This window comes from Oncorhynchus mykiss, chromosome 6, assembly GCF_013265735.2.
Source record: "Oncorhynchus mykiss isolate Arlee chromosome 6, USDA_OmykA_1.1, whole genome shotgun sequence".
NCBI lineage: Eukaryota > Metazoa > Chordata > Actinopteri > Salmoniformes > Salmonidae > Oncorhynchus > Oncorhynchus mykiss.
Genome location: NC_048570.1, coordinates 75,654,521 through 75,675,999, shown reverse-complemented (window position 1 = coordinate 75,675,999; position 21,479 = coordinate 75,654,521). Strand labels below are relative to the sequence as shown.

Sequence of the window (21,479 nt, the reverse complement as noted above, 5' to 3'; positions counted from 1 at the left end):
AAATAGATGAACAGTAAACATTACACAAACGTTTCAAAGGATCAGAGACAATTCAAATGTCATACGTACAGTGTTGTAACGATGTGCAAATAGTACAAAAGGGAAAATAAATAAACATAAATATGGGTTGTATTTACAATGGTGTTTGTTCTTCACTCTCTCGAACACATTCTCCGCCAGCCAGCCCAGCCATGATGAACCCTCTGGGAGAAAGCCTCCATTCCCAGGGGGAGCCAGGATTGGAAAGGAATGGAGACTGCTTGTCACTTGGCCTTGATTTACAGGTGGCCCAGTCTGCCAAGAGTAGCAAATCACTATGTTATGGCCCTTGTCTTTGAATGCAGAGTGAAGTGGAGTACATTTCTTAAGAATGGAAGAGATGAGGGGAGAGGAGCAGTATAGGCAGCAGAGACAGTGTTACACCTCATCTCTGTTTGAAGGTCGTTTGGGGGATAAAACTGCAATCACATACCTCTCATCTCCACACAGGAAATGATGGAGCTCTTTGGAACCATCTAGCTATACTGCCAAGCAGCAGCAGAGAGTGAGAGCTGTATGCGTTCCAGAGGGCTTGACACAGTGTGTCTAGGAAGTCTGGGTAATTAGTTGAAGTATCATGAGTTGGTTTAGGAGGCGGTGCTGTAGGGGTATGTGTGGGTTCAGACGCAGGTTCAGAATGTGGGAGGGAGGGAGGGAGGGGGTCTACAGCCCTCAAGGGAAGTAGAAAGTGACAGGCACTTCAGCCTCTCACCACAGACAGAGCACTGGGGAGATATCCAGCTAAACACACCTCTGTTCTCTACCTTGTCAGGAAATGACATCTGGGCCTACATCTGCTCTGACTGCCCTTCTTTCAATGTCCCAAGCCATTATCTAAAGGGACCATTCACAGCCACTTCCAGATAGCGGTGTCTAGTTTTTAAACCTAGGACAAAGGTGGGTTGAGGTTTAGGTGAACACTTTCTAAGGTTGACATGAGAAGGAACCCAGAGACCTGGAAGACAGAGTCACCACACCTTAGAGCACACAGACTTTATTAGAGGACTTTATATGAGGACTTTTTCAGCCCAGTCCAGACAGACACCCTCCCAAGTCCACGTCATATGTAACTCTCTCATGTTGAGCTTTAAACTTTACACAAACATTATTTCTAATTACAGACACCCTCCCAAGTCCACGTCATGTGTAACTACGTAAAAACCCATCTCTCACATGTTGAACTTTAAAAACTTTACACAAACATTATTTCTAATTACAGACAACTTCTCAACTTAGCAAATAAACACAGGGGCAGAAATAAGCACTTCCAACTCCAGAGAGCACTCTGGTGCCAGTGGCAGGTTTAAGGGTTTCTATTCATAGCTCTAACCAGAACTAGTGGTCAGGGTTAGCTGTCAGTCATGATAATGAACTTTGGTGGAGCATGTTGTTCACGCTCGTGCTTGACTGAATCCCCTGCAAGCACACAGTGACAAACCAATCAGGAAACGGGCACTCAAACAGGAAGGAACAAAACAAATCTCTGAGCACCCCACTCACAGAATCCAGAACTGTCATTGAACCTCTCACTTTTGTTGGTTTCAAAGATCTTGGGAAATGTGTAGCATTAGCAGTGGCTTCATAATCTCAAGTGAAAGTATCACACCGACGGCCTACAGGCGGATTGGCTTTGAAGCATCAAATATGAATCGGCACCGTCAGTTTGTTCCACTTCCACCCCCTTCAGGCAACCCCTGTATTTCACTCACAGATTTCAAAATCTGTGAGGTTCCACTGATACTGCAGCAGAAAGTTAAAGCAGAACCGTTTCACATAGATAGCTCACTCAGAAGGAGGAGGTGAACGACACACTGCATTTGAAACAGTATTTTCATCTGCCCCAGGTGTACCTCAGAGAGGGATACAACTTAAGCTAGGCCCACCACAGTCCAATGGCTGGGAACACTTAAGCTAGACCCACCACAGTCCAATGTCTGGGAACACCTAAGCTAGACCCACCACAGTCCAATGGCTGGGAACACTTAAGCTAGACCCACCACAGTCTAATGGCTGGGTACACTTAAGCTAGGCCCACCACAGTCCAATGTCTGGGAACACCTAAGCTAGACCCACCACATTCCAATGTCCGGGAACACCTAAGCTAGACCCACCACAGTCCAATGTCTGGGAACACCTAAGCTAGGCCCACCACAGTCCAATGGCTGGGTACACTTAAGCTAGGCCCACCACAGTCCAATGGCTGGGTACACTTAAGCTAGGCCCATCACAGTCCAATGGCTGGGTACACTTAAGCTAGGCCCACCACAGTCCAAAGGCTAGGTACACTTAAGCTAGGCCCATCACAGTCCAATGGCTGGGTACACTTAAGCTAGGCCCATCACAGTCCAATGGCTGGGTACACTTAAGCTAGAAGAACACAAGCTTCTGGAGCAGAAATGACCCATAGATGTTACAGTGTTTAGTAATTACAGTTGTGCTATTAGAGTTGAAATGGGGTAGCAGAGGCAAGACAGTGAGGCATGTGTTAACATCTGCCTGGTGGGGAGGCCTACAGCTCAGGCCCCTGGATGTTCCTACACACTCATCCCTGTCCCTTGAGCACTGTCATTAGCCCTCAGGAGATTCCCCCAGCTGCCCTCATCATCCACACAGATACACCACATGCATACACAAACCAACAAAAACAAATCTGGGCAATATAATCAGAGACCATGGATGAAGAACCAACCAGCCACGCACCCCCACAAACCAGTAGCCACAGTTAAACGCTTGACAACCTGTGGCCACTTTACATTGTTCCATTCAGAGTTCACACAGACCAACTCCATCTCTGGTTAAGCACTCTTCCGGTTGAGGTTCATCTGCCTGTGTTGAGCATGAGTAATGGGTTTAAGGTTAACAGCCAGGTCAAATGGGCCTTCAGGGACTCCTCCCTGGTTGTCCTGACCCGGTGACAGGCTGTGATGTGGGGTAAAGTCCTCACCTCTCTGGGCCTCACTCAGGCACCTGTGGAGCATAAACACACCGGAGAGCATCAGGGAGCAGGGCCTTCCTTTACAGCTGGGTCCCCCTGCTCCTGTCCTGTGTTTGGGTTTCTCTCAACCAAAAACATTCCCCTAACAGACAATCCAGGCCACCTCTAACCCATGCCAGCTCCCTCCAGCCCAGACCGAAAACATCCCCTAACATACAATCCAGGCCACCTCTAACCCATGCCAGCTCCCTCCAGCCCAGACCGAAAACATCCCCTAACAGACAATCCAGGCCCAAATACACACCCTGGGTCCCAGGCGCCATGGGAAGGGCCCAGGCGCCATGGGAAGGGCCCAGGCGCCATGGGAAGGGCCTACCCCCCACGCTGGCTGTCAGGAGGAGGCCACAATGGTCTCAGAGCTGTTTAATGTTTATCTATGCCCCACTTCCTCTGTTCCATCTCAGTCTGTCACTCAAGTGACCACAGGATTCTAGTGGTCATCCTGTGTCTGAAGCAGAGAGTAACGACTCCAAGAGTTGTAGACTGGAGACCATCATTGGTGTCATCCTACTAATGAAAACATACCAATTTAGTCTACTTCTACATTTGCCTGTTACTAATCCTAAATCAACAAGTAAATGAATATTTTGAGAGTGTGTGCTTGACTGTGTGTCTGTATGCGCCTGTCTATGTGTGTGCCTGACTGACTGTGTGTGTTTGCAGTTTTATTCAGATGATGATCTTGTCCTATTTATAAGAGCTGTATACATGCAGCAACTTTGACTGCTCAGTCAAATTATTCAGTGCTTACTACATGGGCCGGAGCGCAACCCACTGGGGGACCACATAAACAAACGAGAGAATTATTCAGGGTTTAAACGCTTAAAAACGCCCACTTCAGCAGAGCCTTTTAAGTGTGTGATTAAAACGGGCACTGAGCTTCACATGGAATGCTCAGCGGAACCCAACGCCACTACAGGAGTTTCTTTCCCGCTCAATCTCCCCCTCTCCTTCTCTCCCACTCAGCCTATACATGTTCCTGCCTCACACGCGCCATCTTTACCAAGTCTTCCTGTCCCATATAACATCCATTACTACCAACACTCTCTGTGAGCATCCCTTTTCAATCAGCCAGTGTAAAACAAAAATGGGGATATAGATATATGTAGGATCTGAATTTGATCACTCTTTTACAAAGCAGGAAATGCAAACTTGTAGTGTATTTGAGTTTTTAAAATGCTTCTAAAAAGTTTGACTTGATTATCCCTAATGAAAAATGTATCAACTCCTTAAAAAAAATTATATTCCACATTTCATTTTTCTGCAGGATTATTTTCCTGCTGTAGGAAACTGGCTCAAATTAAGATCCTACATCTACATTTGCTTTCTAGATCTGTTCTGTGTCTGACGCATCCACACATCAAAAGGATAAAGAGAAGCGAGCATCTCAGCGTGATGATGTCAGCGTGATTAGCTCTATATTTAGATGGTTAATCTGCTAATTAGGCCTTTCACTGATACTTAATATGCACACACATCAATTTGAAAAGCCATCTCAAAACCGGAAACTATAAACTCTGTCACAAACCAAAAGGCAAAGAGAAAAAAGCACTAATATCTATCAGTGGTCCATAGTGTTAAAATTACATTAAAAAAAGTATCTCTATTGGCATACTGAACATACAAACAACTCCTACTGAAAGTCAAGCATCATAAGAGAACAGAGAGGAGAAGATAAACACTTACAATTGATCCTGGGATATTTGTAGCTCCACAGTGAGCAGATATTTGGAGAAACTAAGCCCAAATCTCAGCTGCTAATACCTGGGGATTCAGAGCACATTCCAGGGACTGCTTTGATCTCCTGAGTGCATCCGGACAGCCCATCCCAGACACACGCGCATCCTCATACACGTCTCATGCCGTCCCCCCTGCACACCCCCATAACTCACATGCTCAATCACTATTTTTACACATATAAAAAATCAGATCAAAACATCACACAGACATGGAACCCAACAATAAACTGAGACAAAGGAACAATATTCTGAAGATACTCAACCTAAAATGAACCATGTGAGATGTATCATAACACACAACAGAAAGTTGTAAACAACAGGGCCAACAGTTCTAATGTCTGTGTATCGTGTATTATTATTTCTACCTCATTTAGCATATCATTATCATCTCCTCCTTTCACCAAAACCATTTCTGGCAGTCCCATTCACAACACCCAATGAGGGTTATCTGCTTCACATTGTCACATAGGGTGAAATTCCTCCAGATATATAATCTGTGACACACGATCGGGGAAGTGACATTAATGACACCTGCATCTCCTCTCCCTCCCAGTCCCCCAGATACGTAAACGACAACCGAAGACTTCCTCTTCCCTCTTCTATTCTCATTGGAATAACACAGAGCCAGGTGCATGTACCCCTACTCCCTAGCCCTCTCCCCAAAGGCAAACACTTTCTTTTCATAGACCACAACTCCAAACTTCTCTCAGCCTTTCCAAAGGCCAACACCAAGGGGGTGTGGAGAGGTACGGCCTGGTGGGAGAGGGGCATATGACACACTGTCACTCACAGCACGCAGGGAGACAGCTGGTGGGAACAGCACGGGCAGAGGACAGAAAGCGAGAGAGAGAGACGACAGAAAGCGAGAGAGAGAGGACAGAAAGCGAGAGGACAGAAAGCGAGAGGACAGAAAGCGAGAGGACAGAAAGCGAGAAAGGAAGAGAGGAGTCTGCATTTGAAAGGTGCATTCAGCGCTGAGACAAGGACCCTGTGCTTTTGTGAAGACAATAAAAAACCACTACAGGAGAAGAAGTAAGAAAAGAAGCCCAGAACTGCCATGTATTTTATCAGACTCAGAGGCTGAGGGTAGCACATTTAAAAGCTTTACTTCAAAAATCAGAGCGCTGGCGCCCAGTGAGAAACACAGGGATTTGGGCAGAAGTTCTACTCTGAGATTCATTTCGGAGTGCTGTTAGTTGTCAGATGTACCTTAAGATATATTGTCCCAGTTTTGTATGGGTTTAGGACCTAAACCTTAGATGGAAGGTTTTGAAAATGTGCTTTGGAATTGTCAGCCCAGAGCAGGGGTTTGGCGACTCCAGCAGTAGCATCACTGGGGGCTTCCTTTTACTACACAGAGGGTTAGGTCTCAAAGAGGGGGCCTCTATATATCCACCTCCCTGGCCCACTTCAAATGCAGTCTAATTTCATCAGCAACAACCAGGCAAGGCCACAGGGTAAACACAAGAAACAGATGGAGCCTGAGAGGGAAAATAGGAAAGGAGAGAGTGAGATGGGGGAGGGGGCTTTAGGGAGGAGGAAAGTTACTTGGCAAGGGTGTGGGGGAAAAAGCCTTAACAAATCATCAAATGAATTCTTTGCAATTTGCTTTCAGCACATTGCAAATTCCCTAGACAGACCGCTGGCTTAGGGTACAACTCATAACACTGCCTGAAGAGGACAGGAGAAGACCGGGGAGGGCAGGAGACCTTCAACACCCGGGCTAAGAGACTTGTTAAGACCCAACAAACCAGACCAGACAGGCATTGGAACTGCCAAATCATAAACTGTTGACTTCTCTACTTCTTAATCATCTAAATTACAAAACGTTACGGGAGATATAAAAACAGCATAGTAAAAAAACAAACTGTGCTTAGAGTCAGAATTAAAGCTGGAATCCTTAGTGGTGAAACTGACACATCTGTTTGGGATAACACAACAACAAATAAGTTACTGCAAAGAACAAACAGTTTTTCCCCCTCAGACATTATTGCACACGCGATAGAACTGCAGATTAAGTACTGCAATTTTTTCCCCCAAACTGCTCATTTAATTTGGATGCTGCTCACCTCCGTTTGTCAACAAAACAAAAACAATAACAAAGGTGCTGGGGCAAACAGTGGCGCTGTTTCCCCTAATGTGGATTCTATCTTTAAAGGGCCATAGTCTGGAGAGAAAATGTACCCAGCTCACCTGTTGTGGACTTCACATGACAATACCAGCTGTCCTTACTGCTCAGTTCCACATAAAATAACTGTTAACTTACATTGTGATTTCAAATAATACATATGAACGAGTTAAAATCATCTATATGCACTAAATCTACATGCAAGAAAAGTTCTCTTGACTCTGGAGTCTCTCCTCTTCCGATCTCTCCCCCTACCACATAACACAACTCAATGCATATATACCTTAACCAATGATAACAGCCGTGCTAATATAATCAGCTCTACAAAACAAACATGTTCCATATATGGGCATTTCATTTTAATGGAGGTAGGCTATGGCAGTAATCCCCTCTCTCCTTTCAAGAATATGATAGTTTAGTTTGGGAGGTTTCAGATCAAATGGATTCCAGTCTCAGACTCCCCGCTGCTGCCACCATCTGACCCACATTCTCCGGGACCCCAGTTCAGCCGGGAGGCAAAAAGAACACGGCCTATAAAGTATATGTATCCTATACAACATGGGCTGCTTTTAAAAGGCTAAGAGGGTTGTTTGCATTGCATTCTCACCTAGCTAAGGTTTTAGCCCCTTTTCATTTGACAATACTATGGGGTTAGGGTATTTACTACGACGTATGGAAAGCAGTAACTTCCACAAACTTCCTGTCAAGTTATGTAATGCTAATGCTTCATGATAAGGTTAAGTTATAGATAATTTATAAAGACATATGCTAGTAAATATCTCACTATTTAAAAAAATATAATGTAATTTCAAGCATTGTCATACTTAGCCGTTTAAAAAATAAAAAAAATCTACAATGCCAAATGGTCCCTAAATAAACAACATATGAACTGCCATGTCAAAGCAAGCAAACAAAATATTCAAAACTTTACAATGAAATATTCAGGTTCGAAAGACTACTTTGTTGAAGGGAAAAAAACTAAGGGAAAAGCATCCAAATAAATATTGATGTCAGGAACACATTTAGTCTTATTCTATTAATTTTCCCGCAGCGCTGTGAAAGCCATTAGGCACATAGAATTAAATAATTTATAAAACAGAAAACTCTGCGAGCCCAAATTGTTCAAAACCATCCAACTTTTTCAGCATGGTTCCTTTTCCATCCTGGCCAAATATCACTTCACACCATCTGGGGAATGAAAAAGAGCTCCACAAAACAATCCCACCCTTTCACATGTATCCCACAATGCCCTCTGGTGAGTCTGCTGAACTGAAGAGGGCCCATGGATACCCTAACTGTGCCCAGAGGGCTGCTACACTACACGGAACAGAACACCGAACCACTTCCTACCCCAATGATGATGTCATAAGGAGGGTCCGATTACAATATGAAGATGTTTATTAGAGGCCTGACAGCATGTCAGGCTTAGTGGCTTTGACACCATGTGCATGCAACAAGCAGACCTGAGGCTGACCCCATCACGGCACTCAGTGCTACACTTGATCACTCGCACGTCAATACAAACTGGGCATAAGTTAAAAAAATCTCAGCCCGCTGCTTTTCTCGTCAACCTCCCTGGGCTAACAGAGCCTCTCACCTTCACAACAACTGTGTACTTTAGACACAGGTTGGACTTTGATCAAGATATTTTGCCAGCGTGATGATTGTCACTCCCTGAAGGAGTCCTTGACTTGGCTCCTCCCCAGCATATCCCTGTGTCTTCCTCATACCAGAGACATTTAAATGAAATGAACCAGACTGGTCTGGTATGCGCTGCTATCGGTCACTTCCTTATGATAATGACATGATAATGATAAATCATAAGAAGCAATGCAAAACGAGGCATATGCAATCACATAAAAGATTCAGTTTAGATACATTGCTTTGTGTGCATTGCCAAAGCTTCAAAGTGCTGAGGTAATACATGCTTGGGATAATCCAACCAGAGAAACAACAGCAAACGGTTAGAACACCTCTCATTCAGTTAACACAAGGCTTTTCATGCACACAAGCATGAGCAGCTCACTAGAAATGCAATGTCCATGAAATAGTGTGACATGATTCTCATTGAACGCAACTGCAGCACGAAATGTAGCATGTAAACATCCTAATGGTGGTATGTCTGTGGTCACAACATGATGGCCACTTTGCTGGACAGAGTGCATTAGCTTCCCTCTGTTCCAGTGGGCTGAGTGAGCTCAGTAGCTGAGAAGTGGAAAAGTCCTGGTGGATTTTTTTGATGAGCTCTCAATCCTCAAAAATGCTGCCTTTGAAAAGTGAGCATCCCTAACCAGAGGCTTACACCCGGCTCCTCTGAAGCTTTTCCAAAAAAGGATTTCTCCTCTCGACAACAACACAGGTTACGTGCCAAATGGCACCCTATTCCCTATATAGTGCACTACTTTTGACCAGAGGGCTCTGGTTAAAAGTAGTGCACTATATAGGATATCGGGTGCCATTTGGGATACAACCACTGTGTGTTTACCGGGATGACAAATCTGAAACAGACATGACCTCCACCACCTCTATCCTAGCCTTACAATGCAGCCCTGTCACCGGTCTGTCAGACTGCAATGCTTTCAACTCAGCCGTGATCTATTACCTAGAGTATAAACTTTAGCAGCATCTGTTCTTGGTGGTGTGACATTTGTTCCCATGCACCAAAAGTGTCTGATGATAAGACAGTTACCAACGCAAGCAGTGTGACGCAAGTCAGGGCTCCTTTTGTAAAAAGTTGTACCAGAATATGCGGTTTTGTACTGTATGTTGAAACAAACATGGCTGAAAGATTGAAAAGTGCTGTGGTAAAGATATTTGTTAATAGAGAGGTTTAAACACAATTCTACAAAGTTTTCCCTCTTAAATATTTGGTCTATCATGTATATGGGGCCAAGTGTGTACTGTCAACAGCCATGTCATTGTGTTAACATGTCACACTTTTATTCTCCAGAATCACAAAACACACAACATCCTTACAAACTGTTTGCAATGGAATGAAATGAACACACTGATAAGAACATCACAGGTAAAGAAGAGGAAGAAGTTTGTGCAAACTGAATTTTGAAAAGCAGCTTTTATCTTGCCACACCTGCATGAGACTTCTAATGTGCCACTGCATTCAATCATTACCATGTTTCTGGATGAGAGTCAAGAATGTCTATCTATGTTGTCTAGCCAACAAAGCAAATAACGATTATCTAAACAAACAAAACAATACATATGCAAACTATCCGTGTGATGTCAGCTTTATATTATCAATAATTTACCATTTTTTAATTGAGATTATTAGTCTAGCCTATAACTTTCCCTCAACTAGCCTATAACTAAACACACTGCTACTTTCTTTTTACAACATTTCTGGTTCTCTTTTCAACTTCTGCATGATGCACAGAAAAAAATAGAAATAAGAAACATTTATTGAGAATGTCATTGAATAGGTCTATGTCAAAAGCAGAATTGAGAAAAATTAAGCAGGCAACATCTGAAGATTTGGTTGGCTATTTATCAGGTATTATCGTTCCATTGGTGTATTGCAATAAGGTGACTGAGAATCTACCATTGTATTTTTTTTAATGAACTTAATTCGAAACAACCGATAAACTCAGTTAAACTTTAGACTAGTAAAAATAAATGCAGCCTTGGCTAAGCCTCGAAAGGGAAGCTAAGAAAGTTAGGACCGTCCAGGCTTCATTGTATCAGCACCAAACTGAGATTAACAATCTTGTTTTTGAAATCATAATAATTGATTTAAACATTTATTTTTTTAAACTTACCCGAGTAGACAAGCCGCACTTATTCGTGTGGTGACAGTCCTGTTGCTCAAGCCGCGAACCCGTGCAATAGTATTTCTGTTTCACGAGCCAATCGTCAATTCCTTTCCTTGCCAAACAGGCATTAACTACAAAACTGTCGCCTGAAAACAACATAAAAAGGTGCGTTATTGCAATGTAAACAACATGTTACGGTTAGGTTACAATGTAACATATTTCTTCAGCATTGTGCTTTTTTCATAAATTTTCTTGACTTCGTCTGATGTTGTCAACGAGTCGGTCATTATTGGTGCATGGATAAATGGGATGATCGACTGGACATACTTTTAACAACGTATATTTTCAACAAATATAATAAAATATAGACAACAAATGTATAGCCTGTCTTAAGTGTAGGCCTATGGGCTACTCACCCTCCGGACTTTCCCTCGGTTTACAAATCGCAGCTTTTCGGGACAATATCGAGAGAAACAGAGAACATAAAGATAGGCATTACTCAAAAGTATTACCGCAAGTGAGCATTCAAATCAACGATTTGGGGTGGCATTTTTCGGTAAAACATCATATCTTACCATGTTTCGAGTGAAGTTTACCCATTTCTCTGCATTGAGTTGGGATTGAAAAACATCAAATGTATTTATAATCCAGAAATCAGCGATATCCAGACGATACAAAAAGCGTCCGTAAAGAAAGCAGCAGGCTGCACTCTGCACATCCTACGGCAACAGCGCCACACCAGCCTTTGATCCGAAGAAAGCTCCCCCTTCGTCTCGCTTCCAAGCGTAAAGGAGGCGGTTACCAAAACCCGCACTTCAACCGCTGAATGAACATGATTGACACCTCGCCCAAGATTAGACGACTTGCAGGCAGGCCCTCTTCTGTTTTATTGGACGAAGGCGGCACATGAAAGCCAGCTGAGATTCTTTCGGAGTTTCCAAATATAAAAAGAGCAGCAATGCAGCAGCCCCCGTCACCACTACCACCATTCCCAGCCAGCCAAGTAGGCGCAGTGGTCGAAGAGCAGCGCAATAGCGCTTTAAAGGATATTTCGCAGGACGATACAAAAGAATGAATAAAAACAGTTATTTGATTGATAGACACGCAAACATAATATTTTATGAATCATACAAACGGTTGGATTAATTGCTACCTATAATAACTTGTTTACACATTTTTTTCATAGTTCACACTGTGAGAGAGAGTCCTGAATAAACACAAACTAATGCTTATAGAATACAACTTATAATATTTATGGCACTTATAGAACACTTTGTGATCCCAGTTTTAAAACTAAAATAAACACAAGACAAACTCATTTGGGGCATACATTTGATAAACCATAAATGCCCTTCGGACATTTTACAACATACTATATGAGCCTCAAAAAGAAAGGAGGACCAAGGCACTCTTCATATAATTAATTAAAATGCCTTTATTAGTATGGCATGGTTCAATAGAAACAACGTTTTTTTTTTAAAGACGCGTTTCGGCTGCATGGCCTTCGTCAGTACAAAAAAAACACAAAAATACTATATGAGCCTGTTGACAGCACAGTTTTGAGACACATCACAATTTTTTATGTATATAATACTAGCTACATTTAAAATCTCATGAAGTCCCATACAACTTTGAAATTTGTTCAAGGTCTTACAAAAAAAATACAAATATTGCTTTAACAAAAAAAGTGCACAATTTCACAGGATGGGTCCCACGTGGCCCAAGTGTAATGGCCCTTAATTATCCCGGGCCTCTATAACAGTCAAGGCTATGTTTAAGTTTACAGGCCTGGTCAGCCTCCTGCAGCAGTTTAGATCTACCAAGCCATGCAGCCACCTGCACCACCAACCCACATGCCTGGACAGTGTGCGAATTAAAGTCTAACTTTGGGGGGTCTCTAATTTAACCACTCTCCTACTTGTTTAAAATGCAATGTTGTATTGATGCAGTGGTAAATATGAAATTAAAAGCTTATTCCAAATTAAATCAACACCCCACACCTATGTTATGGTTTAAACAAGTGGCAGTTGGTTCAGGTTCTTTCAATCACATCTTTCTACTCCCCCTATCTGTCTGTCTTGAGCTTTCACAAGCAAACTTGAAACAGTATCAACTGGGTCCAGCAAACTTGCAACAGTATCAACTGGGTCCAGCAAACTTGCAACATTGTTTCAACTGGGCCCTCACAGTTTCCCACACAGATGGGCTCTGGACAGACACAGCTGTATTTGAGTCCCGTATTTCAGCAGATGAGCTCGGGACAGACACAGCTGTATTTGAGTCCCGTATTTCAGCAGATGAGCTCGGGACAGATACAGCTGTATTTGAGTCCCGTATTTCAGCAGATGAGCTCGGGACAGACACAGCTGTATTTGAGTCCCGTATTTCAGCAGATGAGCTCGGGACAGATACAGCTGTATTTGAGTCCCGTATTTCAGCCCCTTTTCAGGACTCCCAACTTATGTTTTCACAAAAAATATGCATTTGTCAGCAAGACACATCAATTAATTCAGGCTACAAGAGTGTAGATCTAATGACAATCCCTGTTGGTCATCATGCTACACTTTATGGTGTTTTGGAACATATGTCGGTTTCCCGAACGCACTAGACAGCCAGTTCTTATAGCCTTTAGCCTTACACTTATCTTACTCCTCCTCTATTCCTCTGGTGATGTAGAGGTTAACCCAGGCCCTGCAGCCCCTAGCTCCACTCCCATTCCCCAGCCCTCTCATTTGTTGACTTATGTTTTTTTATTTCACCTTTTTTTAACCAGGTAGGCTAGTTGAGAACAAGTTCTCATTTACAACTGCAACCTGGCCAAGAAAAAGCAAAGCAGTTCGAAACATACAACAACACAGAGTTACACATGGAGTAAACAAACATACAATCAATAATAGAGTAGAAAAAGTCTATATACAGTGTGTGCAAATGAGGTAAGATAAGGGAGGTAAGGCAATATATAGGCCACGGTGGCGAAGTAATTACAGTATAGCAATTAAACACTGGATTGATAGATGTGCAGAAGATGAATGTGCAAGTAGAGATACTGGTGTGCAAAGGAGCAAGATCAATTAATAAATACAGTATGGGGATGAGGTATTTGGATGGGCTATTTACAGATGGGCTATGGACAGGTGCAGTGATCTGTGAGCTGCTCTGACAGCTGGTGCTTAAAGTTAGTGAGGGAGATATGAGTCTCCAGCTTCAGTGATTTTTGCAGTTCATTCCAGTCATTGGCAGCAGAGAACTGTAAGGAAAGGCGGCCAAAGGAGGAATTGGCTTTGGGGGTGACCAGTGAAATATATCTGCTGAAGCGCGTGCAATGGGTGGGTGCTGCTATGGTGACCAGTGAGCTGAGATAGGGCGGAGCTTTACCAAGCAAAGACTTGTAGATGACCTGGAGCCAGTGGGTTTGGCGACGAGTATGAAGCGAGGGCCAGCCAACGAGAGCTTACAGGTCGGAGTGGTGGGTAGTATATGGGGCTTTGGTGACAAAACGGATGACACTATCATATAATGTATCCAATTTGTTGAGTGTTGGAGGCTATTTTGTAAATCACATCGCCGAAATCGAGGATCCTTAGGATATTCAGTTTTACAAGGGTAAGTTTGGCAGCATGAGTGAAGGATGCTTTGTTGCGAAATAGAAAGCCGATTCTAGATTTTGTATTGGAGATGCTTAATGTGAGTCTGGAAGGAGAGTTTACAGTCTAACCAGACACCTAGGTATTTGTAGTTGTCCACATATTCTAAGTCAGAGCCATCCAGAGTAGTGATGCTGGTCGGGCGAACAGGTGCGGGCAGTGATCGGTTGAAGAGCATGCATTTAGTTTTACTTGCATTTAAGAGCAGTTGGAGGCCACAGAAGGAGAGTTGTATGCCATTGAAGCTCGTCTGGAGGTTTCTTAACACAGTGTCCAAAGAAGGGCCAGAAGTATACAGAATGGTGTCGTCTGCGTAGAGGTGGATCAGAGAATCACCAGCAGCAAGAGCGACATCATAGATGTATACAGAGAAGAGAGTCTGCCCGGGAATTGAACCCTGCGGCACCCCCATAGAGACTGCCAGAGGTCCGGACAACAGGCCCTCCGATTTGACACACTGAACTCTATCTGAGAAGTAGTTGGTGAACCAGGCGAGGCAGTCATTTGAGAAACCAAGGCTGATGAGTCTGCCGATAAGAATGTAGTGATTGACAGAGTCGGAAGCCAGAGTCTAAATGGTCGGTAATCTGTTTGTTAACTTGGCTTTCGAAGACCTTATAAAGGCAGGAGAATAAGAGCACGTCCTCCCAGCTGCCCACTGCACTGAGGATTGGAAACATTGTCACCACCGATAAATCTACGATAATTGATCATTTCAATAAGCATTTTTCTACGGCTGGCCATGCTTTCCAACTGGCTACCCCTACCCCGGCCAACATCTCAGTACCCCCTGCAGCAACTTGCCCAACTCAGCTCACTGGTCACCATAGCAACACCCACCCATAGCACGCACTCCAGCAGGTATATTTCACTGGTCATCCCCAAAGCCAACACTTCCTTTGGCCGGCTTTCCTTACAGTTCTCTGCTGCCAAAGACTGGAACAAGTTGCAAAAAATCACTGAAGCTGGAGTCTTATATCTCCCTCTCTAACTTTAAGCATCAGCTGTCAGAGCAGCTTACCGATCACTGTACCTGTACACAGCCAAGTCTGTAAATAGCACACCCAACTACCTCCTCCCCATATTGTTTTATATCCTCTTGCTCTTTTGCACCCCACTATCTCTACTTGCACATCTTCATCTACACATCTACCACTCCAGTGTTAATGCTAAATTGCAATTATTTCTCCTCTATGGCCTATTTATTGCCTTACCTCCCTACTCTTCTACATTGCACATGCTGTACATAGATTTTTGTATTGTGTAATTGACTGTACATTTGTTTATGTGTAACTCCTTGTTATTGTTTTTGTTGCACTGCTTTGCTTTATCTTGGCCAGGTCGCAGTTGTAAATGAGAACTTGTTCTCAACTGGCCTACCTGGTTAAATAAAGGTGAAATAAAAAAATTTAAAAATACATTAACCCAATGGCTGGTGTACCCACAGTACACTGTTTGGAAGCTGGAATATTTTGGAGTGGACGAATATGCACAGGTAGTCTACTTTTTGAAGTCATTTGTTTAACAATCAGATGAAAACCTCATGACTGGTTTTTGTTCATGCCACATTAAAAGATAATACATGTTTACTGTTAAAATACATGTACTTCTATTAGGCCCATTACATTTTTAGTGCACGGCACAATAGGAAGTCCCTTGAAAAAAAAAGAGACCGCCAAATGTCACAGTATAATTCTCACTCTGTGCCTGGGTGTGCAGCTCCACGGCCTGCTCTCTGCTAGTCCTTCCCTGGGGCTCAAGACTCCAGGCCTGGCTTGCACTCTGCTGATCCTACCCTCAATTCTTTACATTTATTTAACTAGGCAAGTCAGTTAAGAACAAAATATTATTTACAATGATAGCCTATCGGGGAACAGTGGGTTATTGCCTTGTTCAGAGGCAGAATTACAGATTTTTTTTTCAACTCTGGGATTTGATCCAGCATCCATTTGGTTACTGGCCCAACGATCTAACCACTAGCCTACCTCCTGCCCCAAAGGCTCCAGGCAATGCTCCATTAGCAGTGTCTGCCTCTGACAGGCCCTGGGCCCTGCTAAAGCGGATAAAATCACTGGCACTGGGGCCTCCACCGAAATCTTAACTGCTGGCAGTAGCCGCAAAACCATTCCAGTCCAAAACCACTCCAGTCAACTACCTGCCTGCCTCCCTCTTAGACATGGTTCAGCAAGACCGAAGAGTGTAGTTTCTAAGTCAGCCAGACCGGAGTCTGTAGATCTGGCTGGATAAGAGTTGGTAGAGTGAGTTATGACACTGTGGAGTACATGTTAGAGGAAGGGGGCCTTCTCTCTCTCCTTCACTGGAAACCTGTGGTCTCTCTTGCTCTGTGGTCTCTATCTCTCTTTCTCTCTCTGTCTGTCTCTCACTCTGTCTCTCTTTTTGTCTCTCTCTTTCTCTCTCTGTCTGTCTCTCTGTCTGTCTCTCTTTTTGTCTCTACCCCTCCCCCTCTAACTGTATTCAGCTGCAGTCGAGCCTGAAGACACTCGTGGGAGCAGGTCCATGTGGGAGGTCTGGTCTCAGAGTGTGTGGTGTGGTGGCGGTATGGTACTCTGAGCACCATACCAGCTACCTGCACAGGAAGTCTGCTAAAGTAGTGCACTAAGAGAAACTTTACTGTGGTTTCATTTAAATTAAAGCAAGTGGGATGTTTATTGAAGGGGAGGTCATGCTCAATAATCTAATCTCCTCCCACTTTTCTAGGGGATTTTCGCTTCTTGGAGGATTCAAATGTACATACAGTGGAAGCAGCAAACTTGTACTTGACACCAGCCACAACAGACCCCATCCAAGTGCATTTCCACTGAACAGAGGTTTTCTGCATCCTGAGTCTATCATCACATTGTACCAGAGGAATCAGGCCACTCTCTTTGAACTCCTCTGCCAAAGACACGCAGATGAGCTTGTTATTATAGCCGCTAGGCTCGCTTGTGTTCGCTGGGAACCAAGGCCTGTCCCTATGACACACTTCCTGTTCTTTGAAGAGGCCAACGGAGAGATGGCTTTGCGTCCCTATTTCCGAGTCTGGCGCTTTGATGCCTGGGAGAGGAGGTGGAGGGGGTTTCAAGCCAGAATTCCATCGCACGGATGGATCTGAATCAAACTCCAACCACTCACACCCATTGATTTTGTTATTGTGCACTGGGCTACTTTCAGCTCCATTACCCATCATCCCGCTATGGAATGGACCAAAAATATATTTCAAAGGGGTCATCTTCTTATTCATGTGTCTCTAATTACAAACTTGATATGCCATGTACAGAGCAGTGCAGTATTATCTGTCTGGCTTGGACTTCAGAGAGTAAACAAGATAACAACAGTCACATAGAGGTCAAAGGAAGGTGCTCTTTGAGGTATAAGTACACAGCGGAAGAGGAGTGTAGACTGAGGTCTTAAGATGGACACCTGCCTGGCTGTCAACCTATTTACCGACCACCTTGGTGGCCAAGCCCAGTTGATTCCACCTTGTCCTCTCCATGGCAACAGAAATCATAGGGAACATAATAGGAGACACTCCCTGGATTCGGGGGGGGGGGGGATCTAATGCTTTGTCTGTGTTTATGTCCTTGTAACAATGTTAGGGAGGCTGCCTGGGCTGCACACTGGATGCCGCTTCAGTGAGGAGGGGGTGCGGAGGGAGCATATAGAGAAAGGGCCTAGCGTCTAGCTGAGCAGCTGCTGGGCGCTTAGAGGACAAACATGTGACTGTTGCCATTTTGTAGCGGGACAAAAGGAGGGGGATGTTGTAAAGGGCAGAAGACAATCGTGATTGAGGTGCAGTGTTGGTTCCTGGAGCGGTGGTGACTCAGCTGATTGTGGTGAGCTCAGCGTGTGATGTGTCAGGCGAGGGGTCTTCAGGAAGGGAGCTCTGGCCTGTCGTGTGTATGCCATTCCATATGGAGAATAGAGAACGCCGCCTATAGTCATCCAGTGCTGAATTAATCTACAAAAAATGTATGGACTCAGTGTACTGTAACCTGGCCCCCAGTGTCCGGTCTGGAGTGTGAAGTCACGAGCTCTGCTGGTAGCAACCCAGTGGTGCCAAAAGCCCTGGTCTGCCCTAGAAATGTAAATTACGATTGCCAGAACAGCAAAACATTTTTTTATATGGCAGTTTTGGGTTATAAAATGTGTTTATAATGATCAAGTTCGGTCCCCACTGTGAATTCTTTTTAAGTTTGCTACAAATCAAGATATTTCATTAAGTAGTTATCCATTCTGACAGAGACCAATCACAGACCGGCAGGCTACGAGGAGGCTCACACCCTCTTGCACGGTCTTTGCAGACCTGGTGTGGTGTGCTACAGTATCCAGATGAGATCGTGGAGTTAACGAGCCTGTCAAGTGGAGATGGAGGGGCTGATCAATGGCTATGGGGCTGACAGAGGATGGACATGGAGGATTGGCTCACACTATGTTTGAAATATCAATTTAATATGCAATTATAATTGTGTTAGATTAAAGTGACTGAGGATCATATAATGCATCGTCAAGTATTATATACAAAGTCCCACTATGGCTGACCAAACATAGTAATACGCATACCTAATTAAATGTGTATTCCATATGTTTAAGTTTAAGTTTAAGTCTAAACTGATAAACCTATCATCTTTTCAAGTCATTTGTGTTTTTAGACATGTACTGTTGTCACGCCCTGACCGTAGATTGCTTTGTATGTTTCTATTTTTGGGGGCCAGGGTGTGATTTGGGTGGGCATTCTATGTTGTATGTCTAGGTTTTTGTATTTCTATGTTTCGGCCGGGTATGGTTCTCAATCGGGGACAGCTGTCTATCGTTGTCTCTGATTGGGAATCATACTTAGGTAGCCCGGTTTTCCACTTTTAGGTGTGGGTAGTTGTATTTCTGTTTAGTGTTGGTTTCACCTTGCAGGACTGTTTCTGGTTTTCCTTTTGTTATTTTTGTATTCAGTGTTCAGTTCCTTAAAATAAAGATGAGCACGTATCCCGCTGCATTTTGGTCTGACGATTCCTCTTCTTCCGATGAAAGCCGTTACAACTGTATACTGTATATGTTTGATTGAACTCTTGAAGGAGAGTTTTTAGGGTGTGTGAAGTGACCAGCTGCAGACCATATATCCAACTCTGACACTTTTATGCTTAAATGCAGTTTTCGCGATATCAATAAAGACTTAATGAAAGTAGAAGGCAAAATTAAAACTGAAGGTGCTGCTAAACTGGAATATATGCATACCTTACAAATAAAGAATCGTCCGGCTTATTTCTTTTAAGAGACTTATCTTAATTAGCTGCTGATCTAGTACTTTATGTTATTGGCTTGTAGTGTAAAAGAGGGGAAACTCTGGTGTCCCACTTAAATATTCCTTTTTATCTAATGAAGGTGGCATGTAAAAACACTCTTAATAGGGCCTTAAGCCCACTAAGCTTTTTTCTGCTAAATGTGTCTACAGTATAGAAGACAGTAATGGAGTAAATTATTTGTAGTGTGTAATAACGAAGTTAACGTACACTGTCTGCCACAGACTTTCAGTCACAGTTCCAGATGGTTGTATTAATTTTTCCTCTCTGACACAAAATCTTGTCCCAAATTTAGCTCTACTATAATCAATACCTCTTCTTTTTCACAATTTGCTCCACCCGGCACTGACTCTGGTTCCTTTTTGAAGCGGTGGGGATGTAGCCCCATCCAGAACGAGGACACAATTAGTGTATTCAGCCGAAAACAGTGGGGATCCTCCTTTGATGTGGGGATCAAATGAAGGAGCTGTGTGTTTTTGTCCAAAATGACAGGCTTGCCAGGTTTACTAATGGGTAGCTAATAGAAAGAGAGGTTTATGATGCTCATTAATTACATGGCCTGTCATGTGCTGGAAAGGGAGAAAAGTGGATAGGAAAAGAAAGGGAGTGGGACGCAATGGAGGAAGGGGAAGGGGATGAAGACACAGAGAGAGTGGGGAGGAGGTGAGGAAAGAGGCTGGGTGTACTAATTTGTGAAAGAGAAAATTGGGAATGGGAGATGAGTGTAGAAAGAGTGAGAGGAAAATTGGGGACAGAGGGAGAGAAACAGACAGAACAGGCGGGATGGTCTGTAATGGTCTTGGAGTGAAAGAGTGCTGGGGCAAAATCTGAGAAAGAGAGAGAATCAGAAAGTAAGAGAGAGAGGAACAGAGAGAGAGTAGAAGAAGAAAGCTGAATGGAGAAATAAAGGGAGAGAAGTAAAAAGGGAGGAGATAAAATAATCCTTTCCTGAGATAAGAGAAGCCACCAAGACAGGAGCTTCAAAGAGCAGAGAGCCACTCTCGTGGGAGCGCGCCGTAAACCTTTCCACATCTTCAGAGGGAAATTCAGTCCCTGATCCAAACACGCCCTGGCTCTCAGCACCCACGACTCTGCAGGCGTCCGAGGCTCGGCACCTCCTGGGGTGGCTCGCACACTTCCAAAGAAACGCTTCCCTTTGAACTGCCTTGGCCCCACGTTGAGCAGCGATGGTGATCTGCACACAAGGTACAAATGTGAATGGTTAATGAGAAGCACAAAAAAAACATCAGAGCAGCGCTCTGCCACACCTACTAGTCAGTGGGAGAAAAATACAGAAATATCTCTCATATCACCTCGAACCAGCACCAATTCACCTCACACAAACCCTGTCTCTATAGACGTTGATTTGTCATCTCAAACTGTGGCATTAACAATAGCCCTTGTCCTACTAACGGAAACCTATTCTATCCGTGAGAATACTTGATGATACTTCATGGTAATAGCATGTCATTTATTATTATTTTATTTTAAGCCTTCCCTAAACCATAGCCCTAACCTTAACCACTCTGAATTAATACCTAAACTGTTAACCTTTTGAGTTGTTTTTGTTTTAACCCTGTAACCATGTGGAATTAACCCTGTTACCAAGTAAAATGAATGCGTAAAATATAGAAGTTCGTCCGTAATAAGGATTCATATTTTCCCGGAAATCTACCAAGTTTCAATACAGTGAGTAATTCATAATTATCCCGAGAGTCCTGGGAAATACTACAAAAATAGGACGTGCCCATTTAAAGGGTTGAGAGGGGCGCTTCTCGGCTTGGTTGCGCCACTATGTAAAGATTTCAGAGCAAATTAAACTGATATTTAGTAATGATAGAGTAGGCTATCTTGGATCGCCAATTACATTGTTGTG

General features: G+C 43.6%; 1 protein-coding gene across 1 annotated transcript in view; it reads right to left on the bottom strand.

Annotated features, from left to right (window-relative positions):
- Positions 1–11,631, bottom strand: part of LOC110526967 (protein naked cuticle homolog 1-like) — a 38,234-nt gene extending 26,603 nt beyond the window's left edge. The window contains exons 1-3 of the mRNA XM_036980977.1: positions 11,244–11,631; positions 11,085–11,117; positions 10,675–10,814 (exon numbers count right to left, since the gene is read on the bottom strand). Coding sequence (XP_036836872.1) covers positions 10,675–10,814; positions 11,085–11,117; positions 11,244–11,268 — 198 coding nt within the window. The 5' untranslated portion in view covers positions 11,269–11,631. The remainder of the gene's footprint in view (positions 1–10,674; positions 10,815–11,084; positions 11,118–11,243) is intronic.
- Between the last annotated feature and the right edge of the window lie 9,848 nt (positions 11,632–21,479).